Source organism: Aphelocoma coerulescens, chromosome 1 (assembly GCF_041296385.1).
Source record: "Aphelocoma coerulescens isolate FSJ_1873_10779 chromosome 1, UR_Acoe_1.0, whole genome shotgun sequence".
Taxonomy (NCBI): Eukaryota; Metazoa; Chordata; class Aves; order Passeriformes; family Corvidae; genus Aphelocoma; species Aphelocoma coerulescens.
Genome location: NC_091013.1, coordinates 68,434,370 through 68,456,280, shown reverse-complemented (window position 1 = coordinate 68,456,280; position 21,911 = coordinate 68,434,370). Strand labels below are relative to the sequence as shown.

The window sequence follows — 21,911 nt, the reverse complement described above, 5'->3', positions numbered from 1 at the left end:
GAAGGGAAAATGAGATTTTCTGTGACAAATGATAATAAAACCATGTGGGTTGCTCGGAAAATGGCATAAAAATCTGTATAGCTAGAAAAGAGGCAACTGTTTATCTAAACATCAGATGCACAAAAAAAAATTACTGAAGTTATTCCTGGCAATCCTTTCCATTTTCTCTTCTGAAATACTTAAAATTGTAAGTAAAACATTTTTTGGTGACTGATCAGATATAATGTAGAATGCAATTTGAGGAAAACAGTACAATTTGTTCCAGTGGGACTAGGATTTCTTTTCCCATATATCTTTTTTTTCTGAAATAGCAATGGATTTCAGATGGCCAGCAGGATTAGCCTTGACACACCTATAAACCTTGTGCAGTCAGGAAAATCTCAGCCTAATCAATAGAATTATATTACTAATCTGGTTTTTGCAAAGGTGAGCTAACAAAATTAATGGAACTGATACAGATATAGATTAGATACAGATATAGATAGATACAGATAGGTATAGATATATGTAAAGAGCTGCACACACTTATTTCAGAGTTTTAAGTGCAGGAGATAACTGATAATAGCTGAAGAAAATGCTGCATACCTGGGATATGTCAAAATGACAGAATATAAAAATGTGCTGAACTCTGAATGGTAGAAGAGCTCTGTCTTAATTCATAGCAGAGCTGAAATAGTAGTAAATCACCATCCTGTCCTTCCCTCAGCTGAAGCTGTGGCTAGAGAAGCTGCCATTAGCATGGCTGGGCACCAGGTTGCTTTGGAGAAAAAGCCTCTCCCTTGAAAAACTTCCCCTTAACTTCACCACCCACTGCTTCAGCTGTCCCACTACAGTAACAAAGAACAGAAGAACCACAGAACCAACATCCACGAAGAATCAAATTAATTGGCTTTTTTTAGAGGCACCTCACATCGCTACAGACCATGTTCTTGCCCATGATAATTTTGTTATAAACAGCAATGTAAGATGATCCTCCCAAGCTAACATGTCATACTTATTTTTACTGGCATTTCTCTTCTTCCTATGGGCCAGATAAATCATTTCACTAGAATGTGTGCTGTAAACTATCCTGACCCTGAACCCTTTCTTTACACATTCTGCCTGCATATACTGAACTCTCAAGTGTACACATATATAAATTTGAGAGTTTGTTGACACATACGAATTGATCCTTGATTCAGTCCTAGTTTATAATTCCTGGCTTTTTGGTACTGAGGATTTTTTGCAGAGATCATGCATAATTCTTGCCAGCTCCATTCTTCTATCATCTATTTTGTATCCTCTAGCACTGACTCACTCTTTGGATGCACACTATTGCTTTTTCTACTGGAAAACACCATAGTATGTCACTGTTGATTAGTGCTTCCTAATAAGGAAGTTAACATTTAGAGATTTCAGAACAAAATGTTTTGAAATCTGAGTTCTGTCTTACAGACGATGTGGCATCCATCCATACATACAGCCAATATAAGAAAATCAGTTTATAGTATTTTTTTCTCTCCCAGTACTGGTTGTAGGGAAGGAGCCAGAGTTTATAACGCAGAACTCAGTGAAAAGGAGTAGATCCCAACAAAGCTATCTTGTAGCTCAGAGGCCAAAGTTATTACAGGGGAGATACAAATGGGCTGGAGTCATCTGAGATCCTTGAACAAAAGGCAGAGAAAACTGTTCATTTACTTTTGGTTGAAAGGGCATAGAGGTTCTAAATTTAATTCGTGATGTACCTTGTTGGGACAATTGAAAAAGTTCTAGGAAAACAAGGCTGAGCTGTGGGTGATGGGAAGAAGAAAACTAGAAAGAAGTACACTCCCCCAGGACAAACTATGAGATCACCATGGTGTGCCCATTTGTTGACTGATGATTTAACCTCTTGGGGAATGTCCAGTTAACAGTGCTCATGTGGTGTTTTGCATCTATCCGATGTGGAAATCAGAGCACAGAGTGCATACACACATCTTACTCTATTTTGGGTGAATAACTGGGCCTGGAAATTGCCAAATGTTTCAAATTCACATAACCCTAATGGGGCTTGTGTTATGCTGAGGAATTAGCTGAAGAATTTTGTAGTTTTGTGAGATGCTCATATGGTGGACTGAATCTGCCTGGTCAGCCACAGCCACTCACTTTTTTCAGGCAGCTGGAAGTGTGGTTGCCGTGATGGCTCTGCTGGTGAGCTCTCTGCTTCAGAGGGGTTTCAGCTCTAATTCCAACTAAGAATCTGTTCTGCAGGGGAAACCAGTGATGGATATGGCCCTACTATCCCACATGCTTTGGGGGTTCCACTTTCAAATAATGTAAAAAAAATTTGCAGAAGTCAACTAAAAATGTCCCACATCTCTCCCTCGCTGATGTACTCCACTCCCAAACAGTTCAGTAATTAGTGGTTCACATTCAAATCATAAGGAAGCTAGGTTCAGCTCCCTCTCTTCTGTTGTCCCAAGAGAGAACCTTAGCCCCTGCAGTATCTTAAAGATCTTGACAGGAAGTTTCTGTTATAGCTTTTATGCTTGGGGTAAATAATTAAATATCCACTGGAGAACAGAAGTAAACCTGGGTCTACTCAGGCCAAGATATTTGCTTTACATGGCAGCTGCTCCTTTCTTCAAAAAGAAATTTCATTCTGAAGCTGTAAAGTCTATTTGGAAAAATTCTCAAGTGGTTTGGTGCATAGACTCCCTACCCTTTGACCCTTTGCTGCACCAGTTTTCCCCAATCTAAGCTGTAGGTTTCTCAAAGGTGGTATTTATGTACCCTAGCAGGAGGTAGATGCAGGAAGTAGAGATGATACTTCTGAATCCCCTTCCTCACCAAGCCATTCTGCATAGTGTGGGGAGCACCCCATATCTTTCTTTATTATTCCACAGATCCAGGAATGCGTTTACTCACAGATATGCAGTTTGAGAGGGTAAGAAAAATGAAAAAATCTTTCCTTATCCCAGATGGAAGGTCTGTCAAGAAATATTGTCCTGAAGGTTTAGCTGGGATGTATAAGGGTATTCTGTATCTGCCTCAGTCAAACAGGGAGATTGTGTTAATCAACCCTCTGCTATACACTGGCATCATACCATTAATTTTAATATCATTCTCTCAGTTTACACTAGCTAATCATCCCTACCAAATGTTTAACAAATGCCTAGAAGCATTGCCCACTATCTCACACGCACAAGTACATCATTCTCTCTCTCTTGACTTTTTCTTTCTAACAACATCTCACAATTTTTCCTTCTGTTGGTCTCTGCACTTACTTTTTTCACTTCCTATATTACACAGAGATGTTTTGGTCTTAAAATTATTCACCACTCTTGCTAGTTCATGTACTTTTTGAAATTTCTATATGAATCACTGTTTGTCTTTCTTCACTTAATGGGGTTTTTTTCAGTGTGTGTTTCTTGTAGTTCATTACTGGTTTGTTTCAATGTCACCCTCATGCTTATTAGCTTCTTTTCCTGGCTATTTCTTTCCTATATGTACAAATATGACAGCTAAGTGAAAAAATTTTGCTTTCACAATTTAGATACTGGCCAACAATATCAGTATATTGCAATAAGCCTGATTTGAAGCTTTCTACAAAGAGGAGAAAATCCATTTATCAGTACAGAATTGTGAATTAGTTTTATATGTCAGTTTTCCTCTTTACCATAGATCTGTACATGCATGTGAACTTGTGCCTCCAAGTACATCTAGACATTAAGCTGCATTCCAGGATATGACAGCAGAATAGGTAGGAAAAACTTATTACTCACTTATCAAGAAATGGCAAAGAAATACAAAGAAAAGGTTGATATAGTAAGGGTCCATCAAAGAATTGTATCATATCCCTGACTTCTTTGAAATGGATGGAAGTTTTTTTTAGGAGAATCAATAGCACAAGGACTATACGCCTTTCTTTTCCCCTTTACCCACATTTGACTCTCATACTCTCACTTAATGCTTGGCTATCTGAGTTCCTAACAGACTTGAAACATTTATATTCATCAAATCCCTATGGTATAGAGAAAGTGCCATTATCCACATCTTACCCCAAATTGTCTTCTTCATGCTGGAGCTGGCTAAATACAGTCTAGTTACTGAGGTACTGACTTGCTAATGGGAAATGAAGAAAACATAACTAGAGGGAATTAGTTGTTGGTGGGTTAGGATGTTGCCTGAATATTTTGCACTGTCAGTATAGAAAAACTGTGTTGCTGACTGAGGTATCTCAAGCAGATGAAGTTAGGAGGGAAAAATTCAAATCTGCTTTACCCATTGTAGCTACCAGAGAAAGTAAGTGGCTGAGATATTACACAGGCATCTGCTGAATCCAGGGGCAGGAGTATTCTTGGTTGCCTTGTGTGTCTTTTCCCCTCTTTTTTTTTCCCCTAGAAATATCACTGCTAATAAGCAGTATCAAAATATGGTATGATTTCAGAATGTGATTCTAAAATAACTCTACCTGTAAATTCAAGAAAACAAGTCCAAGTAAATGCTGTTACCTTTCAAAATGTTTTTTTTTTTTAATGAGAACAGCTTTTGGTAAGAGTGCTTTTATGGCAAACCCATTTCACTACATGTTGAGAGACAGAGACAGAAAATATCCCATGATGAATACTTCATACATGAGTCTATGGTTCATGGTATTCAATTATACCTGAACTGTGATGCTTGAGCTAGGGATTAGCAACCAATTCTGACACTGGCAGACAAGCATATGCATTTGATTTTTGTATTGCCCCTAATCTTTCTTGCACTATCTGTAGATGAAGCACAGTCATAGTTCATACTGTCATTGTACAGGGATATGATGCTGTTCTCTCTTCAAATACATTGACATGAACGTAAAAAGTAAACATTCACTGCTAGAATTATTCTCTAACTCATATGCACATTATTTGACGGTTCAGATGCTCCATAAGGCTGACAAAAACTCATCTATATAGCAAAGAGGAGGACTACAGGCAGAGTAAACCACACAGCTTACCCCTATTGTTCCAAAACTTTCAGGCTTTCTTCTAATTTTTTTCTTGCAAAGGTGTCTCCATAACCATTTGATCAGATACCACAAAGACTTTGGGCTTGGTATGACATTAAAAGGAGTGGGCAGAGTTCCTCCTTCTTCAAAGTAACTCATCCAGAGTTTTGTTCGAGCAAACTTCCACTCAATGTCTGCATGATCCTGCACACAAGAAACAAATCAGCAGCACAGATGTTGATGTAATTAAGGAGGCGAAATAAACCCCTACAAAAATCTCAAAAAACTGAAACTAGAACAACCTTGAAATACTAATGAATTGTCCTGTTAAACTAGTGCTATCTTCTTTTGCCAGAAGGCCTTTAACACAAAGCAAAGGCCTTTAACACTAAGCTGCTTTACATCAGTAAAGAGATGTTCAATATGTAAAGTATATATCTACTTATAAGCACTTCTTTCACTCTTACAAGCTGTTAAATTATTGAAAGTCTCTCAGAAAACAGAAAGCGTAATTACAAGCAGGGAAATACTACATTTCTGGAAAAAATATTTTGTTATTAATAGCAGCTCACCATTATTCCACATAGATCAGTCTAATTACGCTGCTCTGCAGCAGCTTTAAGAAGGCAGTAAGGCTCTTGTATTTTCTTAGAAATTACCAGTTCCCAAAATTCACAAAAAGGCTATCAAACAAATTATGAGGCTACTAAAACTGTTGAGTCAAGTACCTTTTTTTTTCTGTACTACTTTAGAATTCTATATTTGGCATAGGTTGTGGGGTGGGTTTTTTATTTTTATTTGCAATTTTATTTCTTTTGGACCCTATATAGTATTGTTAATTCTTAAAATTTTTGGAAAATGAAAGCTAAAGTCTGTGGAAAGATTTCTAAATCCTAGCAGATGAACAAGAAGTTTAAATCACTAATTTGGATAGCCAAGAACTTCAGCTACAGGTCTAGCCCTGGCCGTACAGTAACAAAAGCACCAATTTAGAAGTTGTATATTACCTACAGCCCCCAAGTTTTGGTGAGTGGTACTACATTGTGATATTGTTCACCAGACTTTCACAACTAGAGTTACACAAACCCAGGTGGTCAGTTTTTCTTTTGTGGAAACACTTTTTAATTTCCAGATTGGAAAAACAAAAAGGCACATTTTTAAATCTTAAAGACTGCGGAGCTTTCTTTTATTTGCTTTCTGCATGATCATATTTGAATTATCTTGTGATGAATCAGTGTTTATTTTCCTTAGTCTCCTCAACAGACAGTTGAGAAATAAAACTATGCCAATAGCTCTGGTAAGAATAAAGACAATCTTCATTAAGGAAGGAAGCAGGACACTGTTTAATGAGAAGACATGAGCTTTTGTTTGAACAGCTAATGGGTCCAAAACTGTCCTTAGAACATGGGCACCCAATTTCTGTTAACTGTATATCCATACCAGATTAAAAAAAAAGAAAAAAAAAAATAAGGAGCCTTTCAAAGACTAATAAACGTAATGTATTAAAAATTAAGCAGAGACAGAACAATCCTGGGCAGTCCTTTTCTAAGAAGTCCTGCACAGTGTAGCTTGGGCAGGGCTGTAGCCGATGTCACTTGCCAGAAGCATCAGAACACCCTTCTCAACCCACAAGCTGGCTTCTTCATCAGGGTCACCTCTTCCCCATTTGGTGTTGTGGGGAAATTTCCCTCTACCCAGTCCAGCTTGGGTTTGGCTTCTTTGTCCCTCCCAAACAGTGCAGAAGAATTAGAGTAAATCACAATTTTTGTCCCAATGTCCTGCCTTGAAATGTTTTACTGCCAGAAAAATTGAATGTAGGAACAGGGAGAGGGTATGTATTATAAATGATCTAAAAATAAGGAACAACTTACAGCAATGAGTTGGTAAGAGTTATTCATCATGGCTATTAGCATGTTGAGTAGAACAACCAGAGATATTACATTATAGGTACCAAACATGGTGGCCCCAACAAATTCAGTGAATTCATGCCTCGCTTTCACATTGGTCACATAGAGATTGATGAGTCCAAATATAGACCAGAATAATGACTGCAGTGTTTCAAATAACCTGAAAAACATGACCAAGAATGAATAGCTGTATAATAACAACAGATTCAGTTTTAGATTGTTCAGTTTTTCCCAAAACACACAAAAGTTCTTGACTGGACTGAGATGAATGACACTTATCACAATACAGCCAACATAGAGGTGTAGGAGACGGTCCAAAGATCCCACATCTGCCTCACGATCATTGCTGAAGACAGAGACTGAACACAGGAGTCCTGGCCTGGCTGAGGTGGGATGTCTGCCGAGTGTTGCCTGCAGATGCCCACTGGGAACTGGTATGCATTCCTGAGGAAAATTAGTGCAGGTAACAATGGACTGCGCTGTTCTCACTGCCCAAGTGGGAAGGACTGCGCTGAAGCGGAAAGGAATGACCTGTCCCGTACACCTCTCCTGTACACCTCTCCTGCACACTTCTCCTGTACACCTGTCCTGTACCCGTTTCCCAAGGCAACGGGCCCCAGAACAACAGCTGTAGATTTCCCCACCTCTTGGTCAGTTGCCCCTCACTTCTGAAAAGGACTATAAAGGGACTTTCTAAATTAACCAAGATGAGATCTCCCCACAGAAAGAAGACGAATCTATTGGCAGAAGGCCACGAGGATTTCATCTCATCCTCTGGTAGCTATTCCACCCCCCTTTTTCTTCCTCTCTACCCTTTTACTTTGTTTTCTTTATCTCTCTCTTTCTCTCCTCTATTGCATTACTGAGTTGTGGGCACTTAATAAAGGTGCACTGTTCTGATTAAGACTGAAATCCCTTGTGTGCTTTTGCACTCTGAGATCTATAAACAAACCATCACGACCCTCGCTTGTGTTAGCAGATCGTGACAAGAGGGAATATATTTCTAGTGAAACAATGGCCTAATGTTTCCAATCTGAGCCTCTAGATATACAATACAGAATCTATAAATAAGCCTGCAAGAAAAAGGCTGATTTTGTTCAAACTTCAGAGATAAATATAGTTTCAGAGATCTTATGTTGGACACCTTCTTTTGAAGTATTTTGACCCTTTGCTTTAACTACAGGGGGTAGAATAAGGATCTAAAAGTAACTCGATTGTGTTTCACCAGGATGTTGAAAAAAGTATGGTATCCTCATATTAGGCAATTCTGGTTTGTTGAGAGCCACTGAGATAAAAAGAGTTGAATAATTAGAAAGAAATTATAATCATTAGCATATGTTTTGTTTTATAAAGAAGGGAGACATGTAAAAGAGAAGCACACTGCTCTCAAAAGAAACTTGTGCTTTTATACCTAAAGCATATGATATTCCCTTAGAGAAGTTTGTAGAACAGCTAGGAAGCTAGTTACAATGATGAACTCTAAAAAATAATCCTCTGCACCTAGATAGCTTGAAAAACTTCAACCTTTGTTCTGTGTTCAGCTACATTATCACGTCATAAGAATGGTCCTGGTGAGACTTCTCCTTAGAAGTTTGGAGCACGTAAGGCATCACAGTTTGCCATGACACCACCTTCTGACAGTAGTACCACCAGTCCCCACTATTTCCCAGGTGAATATTGCTTCCCTCAGTGCTGAGCTCTGAAAAATTTCCGTGTGCTTTTCTGTTCAGATCACACAGAGTTTAGACCTGCATAGGTGTTATTAATATACAACAAAAATATGCTGTGCCTGCAAAAAGTTACTTGATTAGGGTGATATAAAGGCTGCTATTTTTATAAAATTATTTCCTCTAAGAAGGAAGCCATTGGTAATAAATACATTTTAAAAACAGCCTAGATACACAGAAGTTAATAGGGAATGAACATTTATAGCAGGAGTTTGATTCAGGTTGGAAGGTGAAGGAGAATTAGTGTTCAGTTGGCAGTGTTTTGGTACTGTAGATGAACTAAAAACCAGAATCAAGTAAGATTGATTTTAAAGTGAAAGAAAAAGAAATAGCTTCTAACAGAAATTAGAAATTTGATTGTGTGGAGTAGGGTCAGTAGAATCTTGGACTGCATGTTTTTTTACAGCCTATCACATTTGCAAGGAATCTTCATGTTTTAGAACACCAGACTCATTTAATGCCCACAGATAGACATGGAAGAAATGCAGAGTGACAACTGCCTGGATGAGCAAGGTCTGAGCTGGTGACCTTATGTACCTTCTAAACTCATTTATCTTCCTCTTATCTCTATTTTAATTTTTATCTTTTCAGATATCTTGAATTGTACAGATTTCACTGCCGTATGATGTGAACGTTATTAGAGAGATGAAATGTTAATTTTTTTTTTTATTAGGGTAACATTAGATGTGTCTGTCAGGACACCACTGTAATACCAATAGAAAATGAAGGTTCTTTTCTGTAAACAGCATCTAAGTGATTAAAATATTTGGGGAAAGGTGGAGGATAGAAATAAATAGCAACTTACGTTGAAAATGCATTATTCTGCTTTTCACATCGTATTCCTTTGCAGTTGCCAGGTTCATTTGTCTCATAGTAGAAATACAGCTGGTTCAATCCATTTGCAAAAGCAAGCAGCACAAGGCAGTATATGAAGAGAAACTTCAAAATGTCCAGCAACATTCTTCCTAGAGATATCTGCAGAGGTCCCAGGTGAGAATTTGCAGTGAATAGTGAGATCAAGCGCAGGGAGCTAAAGATGTTTGCGATTGCAAACAGGGCTTCAGCCACCAGGGTTGGATGCCACATGTCCCAGCTCTCCCGTGGAACTAACCCACTATACTGAAAACAAGCAGAAGGGAAGAAATTACTCCTCTGATTTTATGCATAAACAAGCATGTCAGTTTCTTTATAAGTTGCTCAATTAATTTTCAGATTTCACAATCAATTTTCACAGTAGCAAAAGCAAGTTTAAAAATTCTGACAGTGCAAAAGGAACAGCTTTGAGCACCTTGCTTTTTAGAATTATAGAAATTTCCAGCTGTACAAGCAGGTAAATTATTTCTTTGGAGAACAGTGCAGGGCTGACAGTGATGGATAGAAATCCACAAGAACTCTGGCAAATAGGAAGAAAACATTCAATCACTGAGTAACTATATCACTTAATCACTAGTACTGGACCAATGATGAAAAAGATGTTTATTAATGAACCATGGCAAACTGCTTATGTGTCGCATTACCAAAGAGTCTGACCCCTGAAACTGTGACTTCTGTTCCAGCTCTACCAAAAAAAAAATTTCTTGAAGATTAAAGATATTTGAACTGAGGATTAACTACTGTGGCGGATTCATCATTATTTATTTATATATTAATCTGTTTTATAGAACATGTCAGAGGAGAGAATCTATGCTAGGAAGCCCTCTAAAAAGGGGATAATATAATATAAAGCAGATTTCAAAGAGGGACTATGGTGTTATCTGTATTTACCCACTCTAGGCCACACAGATTAACCTTCAGAGCTGCTGGGCATGCCCTCAGCAGTAAGGAAAGGGACTCCATGTGTCATTGGGGCCAGATGACACAACATAAACAGGCATCACAGCATTTCACCACACTCGCCCTCCAAAGAAGGTGATCACTCAGAGTGGTTCAGGAACACCTGAGGAACTTGAACATACGTAAGTCTGTGGGATCTAATGAGATGCACCCCAGAATCCTAAAGAAATCCTAAAGAAACTGGCTAACATAGTTTCCAAGTCACTCTACATCACATTTGAAAAGTCCTGTCAGTCAGGTGAAGTCCCCGGTTACTGGAAAGAGTGAAACATTGCAACCATTTTTAAAAAGGGGAGAAATGAAAACCTTGGGAACAACCAACTTGTCAGCCTTCCCTCTGTGCCTGGGAAAGCCATGGAAAATATCCTCCTAGAAGCTGTGCTAAGGTACTTGGCTGACAGGGAGGTGATTTGAAGCACCAGCATGATTTCACCAAGGGAAAGGCTGCAGGTGTCATCTGTCTGGACTTGTGTAAGGCTTTCGACACTGTCCCTTGCAACATCCTTCTCTCTAAACTGGTGAGAGATGGATTTGACGGGTGGACTGTTCAGTGGATAAAGAACTGGCTGGATGAGTGCATCCATAGAGAGGTGATCAACTGCTTGATGACATCAGTGGCAAGTAACACCCCCTCAGGGATCTGTACTGGGACTGGGACTGTTTAATATCTTCATTAATGACATAGACAGAGGGATTGAGTGCACACCTAGCAAGTTTACAGATGAACCTAGCTGAGTGGTGTGGCTGACATGCCTGAAGGACAGGATGCCATCCAGAGAGACCGGGACAAGCTCAAGAAGTGGCCCCATGGGAACTGCATGGGGCTTAACAAGACCCAAGTGCAAGGCACTTCACCTGGGTCAAGGCAGCCCCCAGTACCAAGACAGTCATGGGAATGAAGGGATTGTGAGGAGATGGAGTTGATGTACTGGTAGATGTGTGCTCACAGCCCAGAAAACCAACCATATCCTGGGCTATACAAGAAGTGTGGCCAGCAGGCCAAGAGAGGGATTTCGGTTCCTCTACTCTGGTGAGACTCCACTTGGCATGCTGCATCCAGATCTGGCATCCTCAGTACAGGAGAAACATGGACTATTGGAGTGGGTCCAGAGGCATACAATGAAAATGGTCACAAGGCTGGAGTACCTCTCTTCCGAGGAAAGGCTGAGAGAGTTCCGTGTGGAGAAAAGCTGACTTTGGGGAGATCTTGTGGCCTTCCAGTACCTCAAGGGGCCTCACAGCAAAGATGGAGATCGACTTTTTACTAGGGCCTGCAGCAATAGCAATGAACTAATGGTTTTAAACTGAAAAAGGGTAGATTCAGACTAGATATAGGGAAGAAATTTTTTATGATGAGGGTGGTGAAACACTGGAACAGGTTGCCCAGAGAGGTGGCAGATGCTCCATTCTTGGAGACATTCAAGGTGAGGCTGGATGGGGCTCTGAGCAGCCTGATCTAGTTGAAGATATCTGTGCTTATTGCAGAGGCACTGGACTACATGACCTTTAAAGGTCCTTTCCAACCCATACCATCCTATGACTCTGTGATTATATGATCCAAACTGTGAAAGGGAACTGGGCATTGTTTTGGACACTAATAGCTGGCACAGGCCCCACACCAGGGTTTCTCCAACCGACTGGTAGTGCATGTGAAACTGTCCTAGTGCTGACAGCAATCCCTGGCACAGTGTCATTTACTCATATACAAGCAGCCATAGTGGCTGACAGGTTTGTGGATTTGGGGATGAGAACTGCAAAACAATAGCCCATTAAAGAATTACAAATTACTCAGCCTTACATTTCATTCACCGGTGATATTTGTTCTCTGCAGAGCAGTGAATTAAATCTAGACCTGCTGGAATCATAGATCAGTACTCTCTTCATTAGACTATCCTCTCCTTAATGATTATGCTCATCTGCCCCATCCACTACTGCTCTTTAATCCAGTTCTGATTGATTAAAGATCAGTGATGAAAAACAGGCAGTAGAAAACAGAATTTAGTTACCGGAGACAACACCTAAGATATAAAAGCACGTTACTGCAAATTCTCACGGCAGTTTACAACCTTCACAACTGAAAACTTGCACCTATTAAATAACTAGGAATCATTGTCAGTACAAGCAAAGATTGGTACTGAACAATGCTGTAGATACACAGATTAGGGAAAATTACACAAGGTGTGTTGGGGCAATAAAGGAAAACATAGTCATGGAGAAATGTAAAGAACATATATAAAATTAGGAAGAGATTGAGTTTTTGATAGAAAATCAAAAGCATCAAACTGCAGACATAATTTAGGTGAGGGCAAGTAGTGGCAGATTCCAGGGAAGTTACAGAAGTGGGGAGATGTAAGGAAATACCCTTCTGAGAAATACATGGAACTACAGGACACTGAGTAAGTATGGCACACGATATACCAAGAGAGCAAGGACCAAGTTTAACAAATCAGGTGTGGACAGCTATATCTGCACTCTGTCACCTACTTTTCCAGTCAGCAAAGAGAAATGAGAATTTCTAGAGTAGTGGGAAAGCAAGTATCCCACAGAGGTGAGTTGTTAATTAACTTTCTCATTTTCTCCTCACTGACTGTTGGGGAAGGGGATAGACTGTCTTACAGCTGTAGTCTTGCAAGATGTACCCAGTGTCACATTTTCTACAAGAAATGATGTTAAGCAGAAAGATGAGGAAAAAGGACTTTGCCTATGATGTCCTGGATCAAGACACAAAACTAATTTGCTTAAACATTCAGAAAAGATCAATGACCTTTTATTTGTAAAAGGGAAATCAAAGGCACAACTGTGATATTTCAGCATAACTGACTCTTCCTTTTTTGGGCCCAAGTGCTTCCTGCATGTTTGGATAGAATTCAAGAGGTGTCACGGCTGTAAACAGAGAGGGATGGCTGTTATTTCAGGGTTGAAGAAACATAATTTAAGAGACTGGAAGTACTTGGCAGAAAAAAGTGCGAAAGGTGAAGGCCTGAGAGATAATTTTGGAAATTATCTGTGAAATACACTAACTGTAAGAAGACAGCAAATAATATAAAGAAAATAATGAGTATAAAAGGTCTATAACAACAATGTCTATTGATTCCACTAACTAGAGCAGAGAATGCTGAAAAGGAATCTAGAAATATTAAAGATAAAACCCTAGAGAACAAAGCAGCTTTTATGTGAAAAGGCAAATACAGAAGAGTAGCAAAAAGACTAGGTATAACCAGGAACAGTGAAAAAAAAGAAAAAAGAATAAAAACTATATCTCAGACCCAAACAAGCCAAACCATGGAGAATTGAAGTATTTGTTCTCTCACTCATGTTTGTTGAAGTCCTTCTGTTTTACACAGGATAAATAAATGATTATTGTTCTAGGGAAGGGAAAATGGTAAGAGAAAACACAGCAACACTGAATTTGCTGTAAATTATGACGCTGATACTCTGCAGTCCTCTGTTTGGTGACCCTGATGAATTTCTGGCCCCACTTGAAATGAAAACACAACTTTTTGACATGAAAAAAAGCAAATCATCACTTAAATTGATTAAATAACACCTATTATTGGCTCAGTGGTTGAAGGAAATTTACATGGCACATCAATAGAAAATTAAGAAGAGCAGAAAACAAATTGAGCAGCATATAAACAGTAGAGTTTCAAGGCAAATATATGATGCTTTTGAGATGTCAGCCATGGAATACAAGATAATAATTCTTGATCCTTACTCAAAGGAATTCAAATGCAAATTCAATATCTGAACCATTTGTGAGAAAAAAAGCTGAGTGAGCACTGTTTTCCCATTAAAACAAAAGACATGAACTCTAGATCTCCTGGAAGCACCAAGATCAAACAGACATGTAGATCAGGCTACCTGAATGTTTAATGGGCTGTTGGACCTTGGTCTCAGATGACCCCCTTGTTTCTGGTCACAAAAAGACAAGTTAAGTAATATTCATTTCAGGAAAAGTACTTTAAATCCTTTCCTGAAAGGTCATATGTAAATATGAACTCTTCCTATTTTAAAATGTATGCATCAAACTTTGCATTCATTATGTGGAATTTCAGAGCAGCAGTAGGAAAGAGGCAGAAGGATAGCCTAGCAGAGAGCTTTAAAATGGTAATTACACTGAGGAATCAAGTCCATAATTTCTCAGGGGTGGAGAGGTGTTAATCCTCCTATGTAAACGGACATTTAGTCTGTGAATCTGGTAAAATATCAATCAAAACCATTTTATAATGCAAGCATGCAGGAAGATGTTAGCTTCTGCAGAGCTGGTGGCAGGAGAGATATTGAATCCTATTTACTACTGAACAAAGTAGACCTGACACAGTGATCATTAAGCCAGTAAATGTTGAGATAAATAATGTACTTTAGTTACTCTTCAGAGTTCTTGCCCTGAATAGGAATTTGTTTCCCTACTAGATCTTCATGTCAGTGGCTGAGGCACATTATCAACAATACAAAATTGTATGTGATTTCTAGCAAAATTGGAAACAAGCAGCACTAGGTCCAATGCTCAAGTTTAACATTTTTTCTTAATGCATAATGATTTCTACCTAAAACCCTCCATCAAAACAAATGGGTTGCTTAAAATCTGTCATTTTGTACTTTAAAAAATTTGTGACAATGCACTATTTATGATTATATTTTTATGGAGGAGAGAGTATTTTCAGTGGATATACTGGATAATTTAGGAACACCTAACATGTTGATACAGAGACAAAAAAACATAGCTCCTCGAAAATTATAAGATATCCTCATTATATTTGATTACTGGCAATGAAACCAATAACTTTGAGTTATCTTTGCAGTTCTCTCATCCTGAAATTATACACTTTGGTGCATTTTACACCCCCATCAGCTACTCTAACTACTATCCATCTACTTAACTACTGCATCAGCCAGAGAGCCTGTAATGGGCAATAAACACTATGTTTTACTCTGGGAATATTTATCACACAGGAGAGTAGCATGGGGGCACTCATAATTTTATTCAAGGGAGTTGGTTAAAATGTTTTCTTAGGTGGCTTGAACTGATCCATAGAAGACAGAAAAAAATCTAAGAACTGATCTTTGGTTCAATAAATACAGAACAACTGTAACTTAGAAAAACCTGTCTTGCAATGCTCAGGAAAAGAGAATTAAAGCTTTATATCAAAACATACTGGTTACGTTTGGCATCCTCTCAATCTTATCTGGCATTGTGGCAAGGAACTCTGTTGTAGGCATTTGAAGGAATGTGACTGGGTATTAAATCATACTTGTATTCCTCTGTTCATTACTTCATCATGTGTTCCAGTTGACTAGCACAGCTTTTTTAAGCACTGTATTCATTATCATTAAAATGTAAGCACTAATTCGGAGAGTAATGGATGCCCATTATCCCAGATACTGCCACCTTAGAATCCCATTACTGTAAGCAGAAGCTGTTTGGGAGATGAAAGGATTATAATGTCTCCTAATTAATATTATTCTGAAGTGAATAATTGGCCATCTCCAATACTTTGGAAACATCCATTTTCAATGAACTGTTTGCTTTGTTACAAGGGATAGTGAAATGACTACTTATTTTCTAGTCATTGTATGATAAGGCACCTTTGTGTGTAAAAAGGCATTTCATTAGCTTTTAAATGACAGTTCACCACACTTTGGAGCACCTTTCTCTTTCAGGCTCCAAATTTCTTTGAGTGAGAAGACTTCCAAAGGTTTGCAGCCAGAGGCCTAGCATGTCAGAAACCTTTTGTCAAAGGAGACAGCTGGTGTGTCAACACATCCCAGGTCTTTGTTCATCCCTGTTCCTGACCAGCTGACACATGGACCTTTGTGAACAGACACAAGATGATATAAATTAGAGTCCCTGAGCTCCTCTAAGCCTGTGGCAGGACTGCAATGAGAACAGCTGCTGCTTGAGGAGGGAAAGCCATAACTGGCTACTTGACAGCTCTCTCCTTGTCCCAGTCAAAAGTATCTTGGCAGAGGAGAGACTCTTCTTCCATGCACACAGGGTAGTATTATTGCAACTATAAATTATTGCTGGCGGCAGGGAACTTGGAAAAGCTGAAGTACAATGCAGATCCCAGTGGCCAGTAAATGTGGGCTTATCTTTACCTGGATGTGATAAGAACTCTATGACAAATGCTAAAAACCGCTTTAATTTCCTTTCACATTTTTTGCTCAAAATATCTCATTTGTGAGGAATTTCTATCACATTACATATTCATGTTGAATATACACAAAATGTTCACACAACATGTTCTATGCCTTTGGAAAGAAGGTTTGTTCTGCTGGAAGATACTTAAAACAGCAGAAATAAAAGACTTTTCACAACAAGTCCACGAGAAGAATGAAAAAATGAACATACCCAGCCTTGAGTGACCATTTTATCCCCTTCAATTTTAGTTTTTCATGTTGCACTTATCATAAATTTTCAAAAGAAATTAAAATCTTGCTCTTTAGTTCCCCCCACCAATTTTGACTAAGTATTTTGCCAGTAGACCTGTCTGAAAGTTGTGTAAAATTGTCTTAGGGGCAATAATTTGTCACTGAAAAAAAGTTAAAGATTAACATAAAACATAATTTTATGCAAACATTATAAAATATTACAGGCAATTTTAGTTTTTCAAGAAATTAACAGTATGACAGTTCAGGACAAAATAAGAAAATATTGCATGGGCCAAGAAGAAAAAAGCATAAAACACAATGTTTTGTTTGCTCTTATGCTGTCTAGCTTCCTGTCATTGCTGCAGAAGATTCACAGAGCACATCATACATCTCTTGCATTGCTAAGCCTCAGGACCTCCAAACACAAAAGAAAGACTGAAGAAGCCTGATTCAATTTATCTTAAAAATTTTGCTGATTTTTTTTTAGTTTACCTTTGAAAATGCAACAATTTTCAAGGAAATTGTTGCCAAGTACAAGGAGTTCATTACAAAATCCATGAGGTTCCACCAGTCATGAATGTAGTCCTGCAGTCCACCATCCCACATCTGTTTAATTTCACCCCAGATAAAACCTGTAAATAGAACACAATTCATTAGGTATGAATATTAAATAAGAAAGGCTGTGACTATTCTAGACACTTATCTCATGATAGATTGATTCTCCTCACATCAAGTGTAAAGGGAAAGTGGATAAGTGCTCTAAATTACACATCTAGGTAGGTGAAATTTCATCTTTACGCTAATGTTTCCGGAATTAATTTGTCACACAAAACCCACTTAAAAAAAAAAAAAAAAAAAAAAGTAATCTGCTTGTATAAGGACAGTTTCTTTGGTTCTCTTCAATCTCTTTCTCATTGTATCCTAAAAAGTATAAAAAGGGTCTTAAAATAAGTTACCAATGCCAACTCAGTCCTTGGCAACTGATGCAATGTATTTCAAACTGGAAAATTTATGACTGCAGAAGTAATCCAACACAATTTATTTTGATTGGAACCCACACAATAAGGAAGAGAATTTCTATTGTTATTGTCAATGCTAAACTAAAGTCTCCTTTTCCATATCAAAGAGTAGTGTCTCCAGAAAAAAGTTTTTGTTGATACCTTCCTTTGGGACATGAAGGAATTGAAACTGTCTTCAGGTGTGCAGAGCACACATTGTGCTAGACACAGTGAAACAGAAATATTCAATCCAAGTGGGAAATCTTGCAAGTTGTCTGACATGAACTTGGTTTAACAGCTTCAGAGACAACTGTGGGTAGACTCTTTAATGCTATAAAAATTAAAACCACCCCAAAGAAGATACTCCACATTACTGTATAATATGTTAATAAGACAACATGGAATATTTAGATGCATATTTCACATTATCTACAGAGATTTTTTGATAACAATACCATTACAGCTTTTAATTTTTCACAGTTAATTATTTTCTTATAGGAATTTCTTTGTGCTCATTAGAGGGGCAAAATTCCAAAAATAAGGCAAATCTCTCACATATTGGTGTTGAGACACAGTTAATTCAACATGGCTTTTCTTCACCTGCTCTTTTAGAATGTTAAACAGATCTTCTGCAGGGGCCTATATAGTTCTGCATTTCCTTAATATGAACTTAATTCTCCTTAAACCTTAACATTTTTCTCAATGGTCTTCTGGCTGACTGGATGGAAAACGTGTGATTTTTCTCACACATGATCCCTAAGAAGTAATTTCTGGTCTACTCTTGTTTGTGCCAGGTAGGTTTTTGAGTTATTATAGTTTAATTTTGTAGTGTATTGGCTTGGTCTTTCTGTCCCTTGGTTGCTTTCAAAAGGAAAAGTTGTCTTCCTTACTAACTTCACCCTCAAACCTCAGACACATGGTCCCATCTGTGTGTCATCACCAATAATCACAAGCCTCAGGAGTATCTGAATGATCTGATTGATCCAGCAATTTTTATTTTCATAGGATTAATTTTCAGCCATGCTGCCATCACCATTTCAGCAACACACTGCCCCACAGTGTGGGGCAACACAATCTGAGGAAGGACCATGCTGGAAACATGTAGACAGCAAAGTGGGATAGGCCCATTTTACTGCCTACAACAGCCAAGACAGGCAGATTGCAGCTCTATCTGTAGTGTATGAGATAAAACTAACACAGAAAATGCAGCACTGTTACAAAGTGAACACTTATTTTAAAGCTGCAATCAATTGTGCTGAGTAACAGTGGGAGAACAGCTGGACATGATCGCACGGCACGGCTCAACATCCACTAACAGCACACATGGCAATGCTGCTGTTAGCTGCCCAAGTGCCATCACAAAGGCAACACACCTTCACAAGGCTACTCGGGCAGGCTCCTAGGTGCCTGCCCATTTCAGCCTGTGAAATGACTTAACCACTTCCTCTTCAAAGACCTGGTAACCCGTGACACTGCCGTATGAACATGGTGACAGCAGATCTGCCTCCCCCTTCTCGCCACAGTGCTCTCCATCCTTCATCACACAGTCCATGAACTTGAAAATGTCCCTGCTTGTTCTTCCACTACCTTTCAGGCATAACTATTTAAGACCTAACCATCATTAGGTCGTAAAAGCAGCTGTTTCGTGTGCTGCTATATCCCATTCACATTTCAGACACTGCTCTGAATCACCCCTGCTCCACCTGCATTATAGCAGATAAAAATCACCACTGTGCTGCAGGAGAGGACCTGGATCCAGGCTCAGAGCTGAAGTCTGTGTAATACAGATATGGCTCCTAAGTCTTAGTGTCACAGACCAGTGCCTTGCTCTTTTTAATTTAATAAATTTTCACTTAAAAGTTGCAGGATCTTGACATTGGCAAGACTGCTATGGCACAGAAAGCAAACAGTTGCATTGGTGGAAGACCCCCAAATAAAAAGGCTTTGCAGAAATCAATACACACATTCATAGAATGAAATAAAATTTTTTGTAACTTGTCAGAGTTAAGGATTCTCTTTAAAATATGGTTTGAAAAGAGAGCAGTAATAGGTTGGGATGAAAAATAAGAAGAATGCTTAAACAAGAGCCTTTAAGTTAATTAAAGCCTTCTGCCAAGATCTTCTATAGTTCATAACCAGCCAAAGACGTGAACTGACATAGACTGCAACGGGGCTGTTCTCTGTAAGACTGTTGCTCAGCATTATATGCTTTGACAGCACTGCCTAAAATATAATAGGATTATGTACAGATTGAAAAAGAAATGCTGACTAATGCTGCTGCATTTGATCTGTTTTGTGAGTGAAAAGCCAGACTGTTTCCCCAAGCACTTCCTGAGCTTCAGAAAGTGAAATGTAATTTTAAAGTTGACATTAACAGAGAAATACTGACCTATTATAGAATAGTGGAAGAGAGTATATGGCTGCTGAAAATTCGATCATTTTGAATTAGAAACACAATTAATCCAAGCTACCAGAAATTTGGAAGTCATTTGGCAGCTGAAAGTTCTGAGTATACTTTGACATCTTAAAGGTGGTAGTTCTAATTATTTTCTTTGTTCAAGATGACTTTTATGTACATCCTGATGCATGTTTTTTTCAAATTGTAATGGAGAAGTGAAAGTCCCATAATTTCGCTGGCTGTGATGGAGATGTGATAGTTTACTCTTCTTGCCAGCCAAACTCAATATATAAATACAGTTTCTGAGATCCTACGTCACTCCAGACAACTTGAAGCTATGTTGATGGATGGAGGGATGGAGGGATGGATGGATGGATGGATGGATGGATGGATGGATGGATGGATGGATGGATGGATGGATACTACGTTTGTGAAAGACACACAGTCCATGTATGCACAGGAGAACTTCCCATACATGTATTTTTGAAAGCAAATCTTGGTACCAAGTCCTAAGGTTGATTGCCCAAATTCACGACTCCAGGGCAATCTCACCATGATAGCTGTGATCGGAGTCTTTGCAGCTACCAGGTCTCCATGGCTAGGGATCCTTAAAGGGGCTCAGTTGGGGCAATGAATCTTGGAAGAACCGGACCCTCTGGAGTTCTGTAAATCCTCCCAAGTGTGCCTGAAGGGCTATCCTAGAAAAGTGTACTCTGAAATCCCAGAGCCTTTATGCAAGGCTGAAGATGTCTCTACGGCCTGATGAGCTTATGCAATGAAGGTATTCTGAACAACAAACCTCAGGGATTCCCAGCTGTGCTGTTTAGGCTTAATTTATGCTCACGCAGCCAGAGGCCTTGAAATTTTGTTGTAGATCAGAACTATCTTTTTACAAGAAGGAAATGTCTTGGGGGGGAAGAAGTCAGACCACTCTTACCTCCACAGGCTCTGATAAAACATGCCAATTTTGTTCTGTTACAGTCACTGGGAGAATCAGGAAAAGACTTGGAAAATCTATGTGGTTTTTGGTTGGTTTTGTTTTGTTTCATTTTGGTTTTTTTGGTTGTTGTTGGTTTTTTTTTGGTTTTTGTTTTGTTTTGTTTTGCTTGCTTTGTTTTTTGAAGAAAAATACATCCAGAGATCAGAGCAGCATTATCTCTGTGACCTTGTACACTTTTCTACTTGGAAGATTTATGGATAGCTGGATACTACCTGATTTGATTATGCAAGGAGGTCATTCGGGCATTTCCAAACACAACCTGCATGACAGAAGAGATGACATGCAGCGACAAGACTGTCTAATAGAGGCACTGCTACAGGTAGGAAAGGGATCCAGAGTCCAGGCACTGCCTGATTATTAATGTGCTAAAGCAGCAACATTGCTGCACACTGACAGAGCTCATGTCAGAGCTACATATTCAGAAGCAAGAAAGGTGACATCTCAACAAAACAGAGGGGACACTGCCAGCCTGCACACAGGTATTGGGGAAAAACTGCTAAGACAAACCAGTGAAAGACAGGGAGCAGATCTAAAAGCAAGAGCCTTTTTGACAGGCGGGGGACAAGTTGCTTGCCCAAAGCCCTCTTTACCTCCCTGGGAGGAAACAAGAATCTCCAAGGCAATAATCCTGTCATCTGCAGGTGGGTCAATCTTCCCACTGGCTGAAAAGAGAGCCATGGAGGATCAGGCTTAATTAAAACAGATGTCTAACTTCCAGATGCCTGTAT

The 21,911-nt window shown here is 38.9% G+C and overlaps 1 protein-coding gene across 1 annotated transcript in view; it reads right to left on the bottom strand.

The window, feature by feature from the left end:
• TRPC4 (transient receptor potential cation channel subfamily C member 4) overlaps positions 1-21,911 on the bottom strand; it is a 133,598-nt gene that overhangs the window by 8,100 nt on the left and 103,587 nt on the right. Inside the window, exons 5-8 of the mRNA XM_069011898.1 lie at positions 17,280-17,419; positions 9,388-9,701; positions 6,820-7,015; positions 4,958-5,152 (exon numbers count right to left, since the gene is read on the bottom strand). Of these exons, the coding sequence (XP_068867999.1) occupies positions 4,958-5,152; positions 6,820-7,015; positions 9,388-9,701; positions 17,280-17,419 (845 nt within the window). The remainder of the gene's footprint in view (positions 1-4,957; positions 5,153-6,819; positions 7,016-9,387; positions 9,702-17,279; positions 17,420-21,911) is intronic.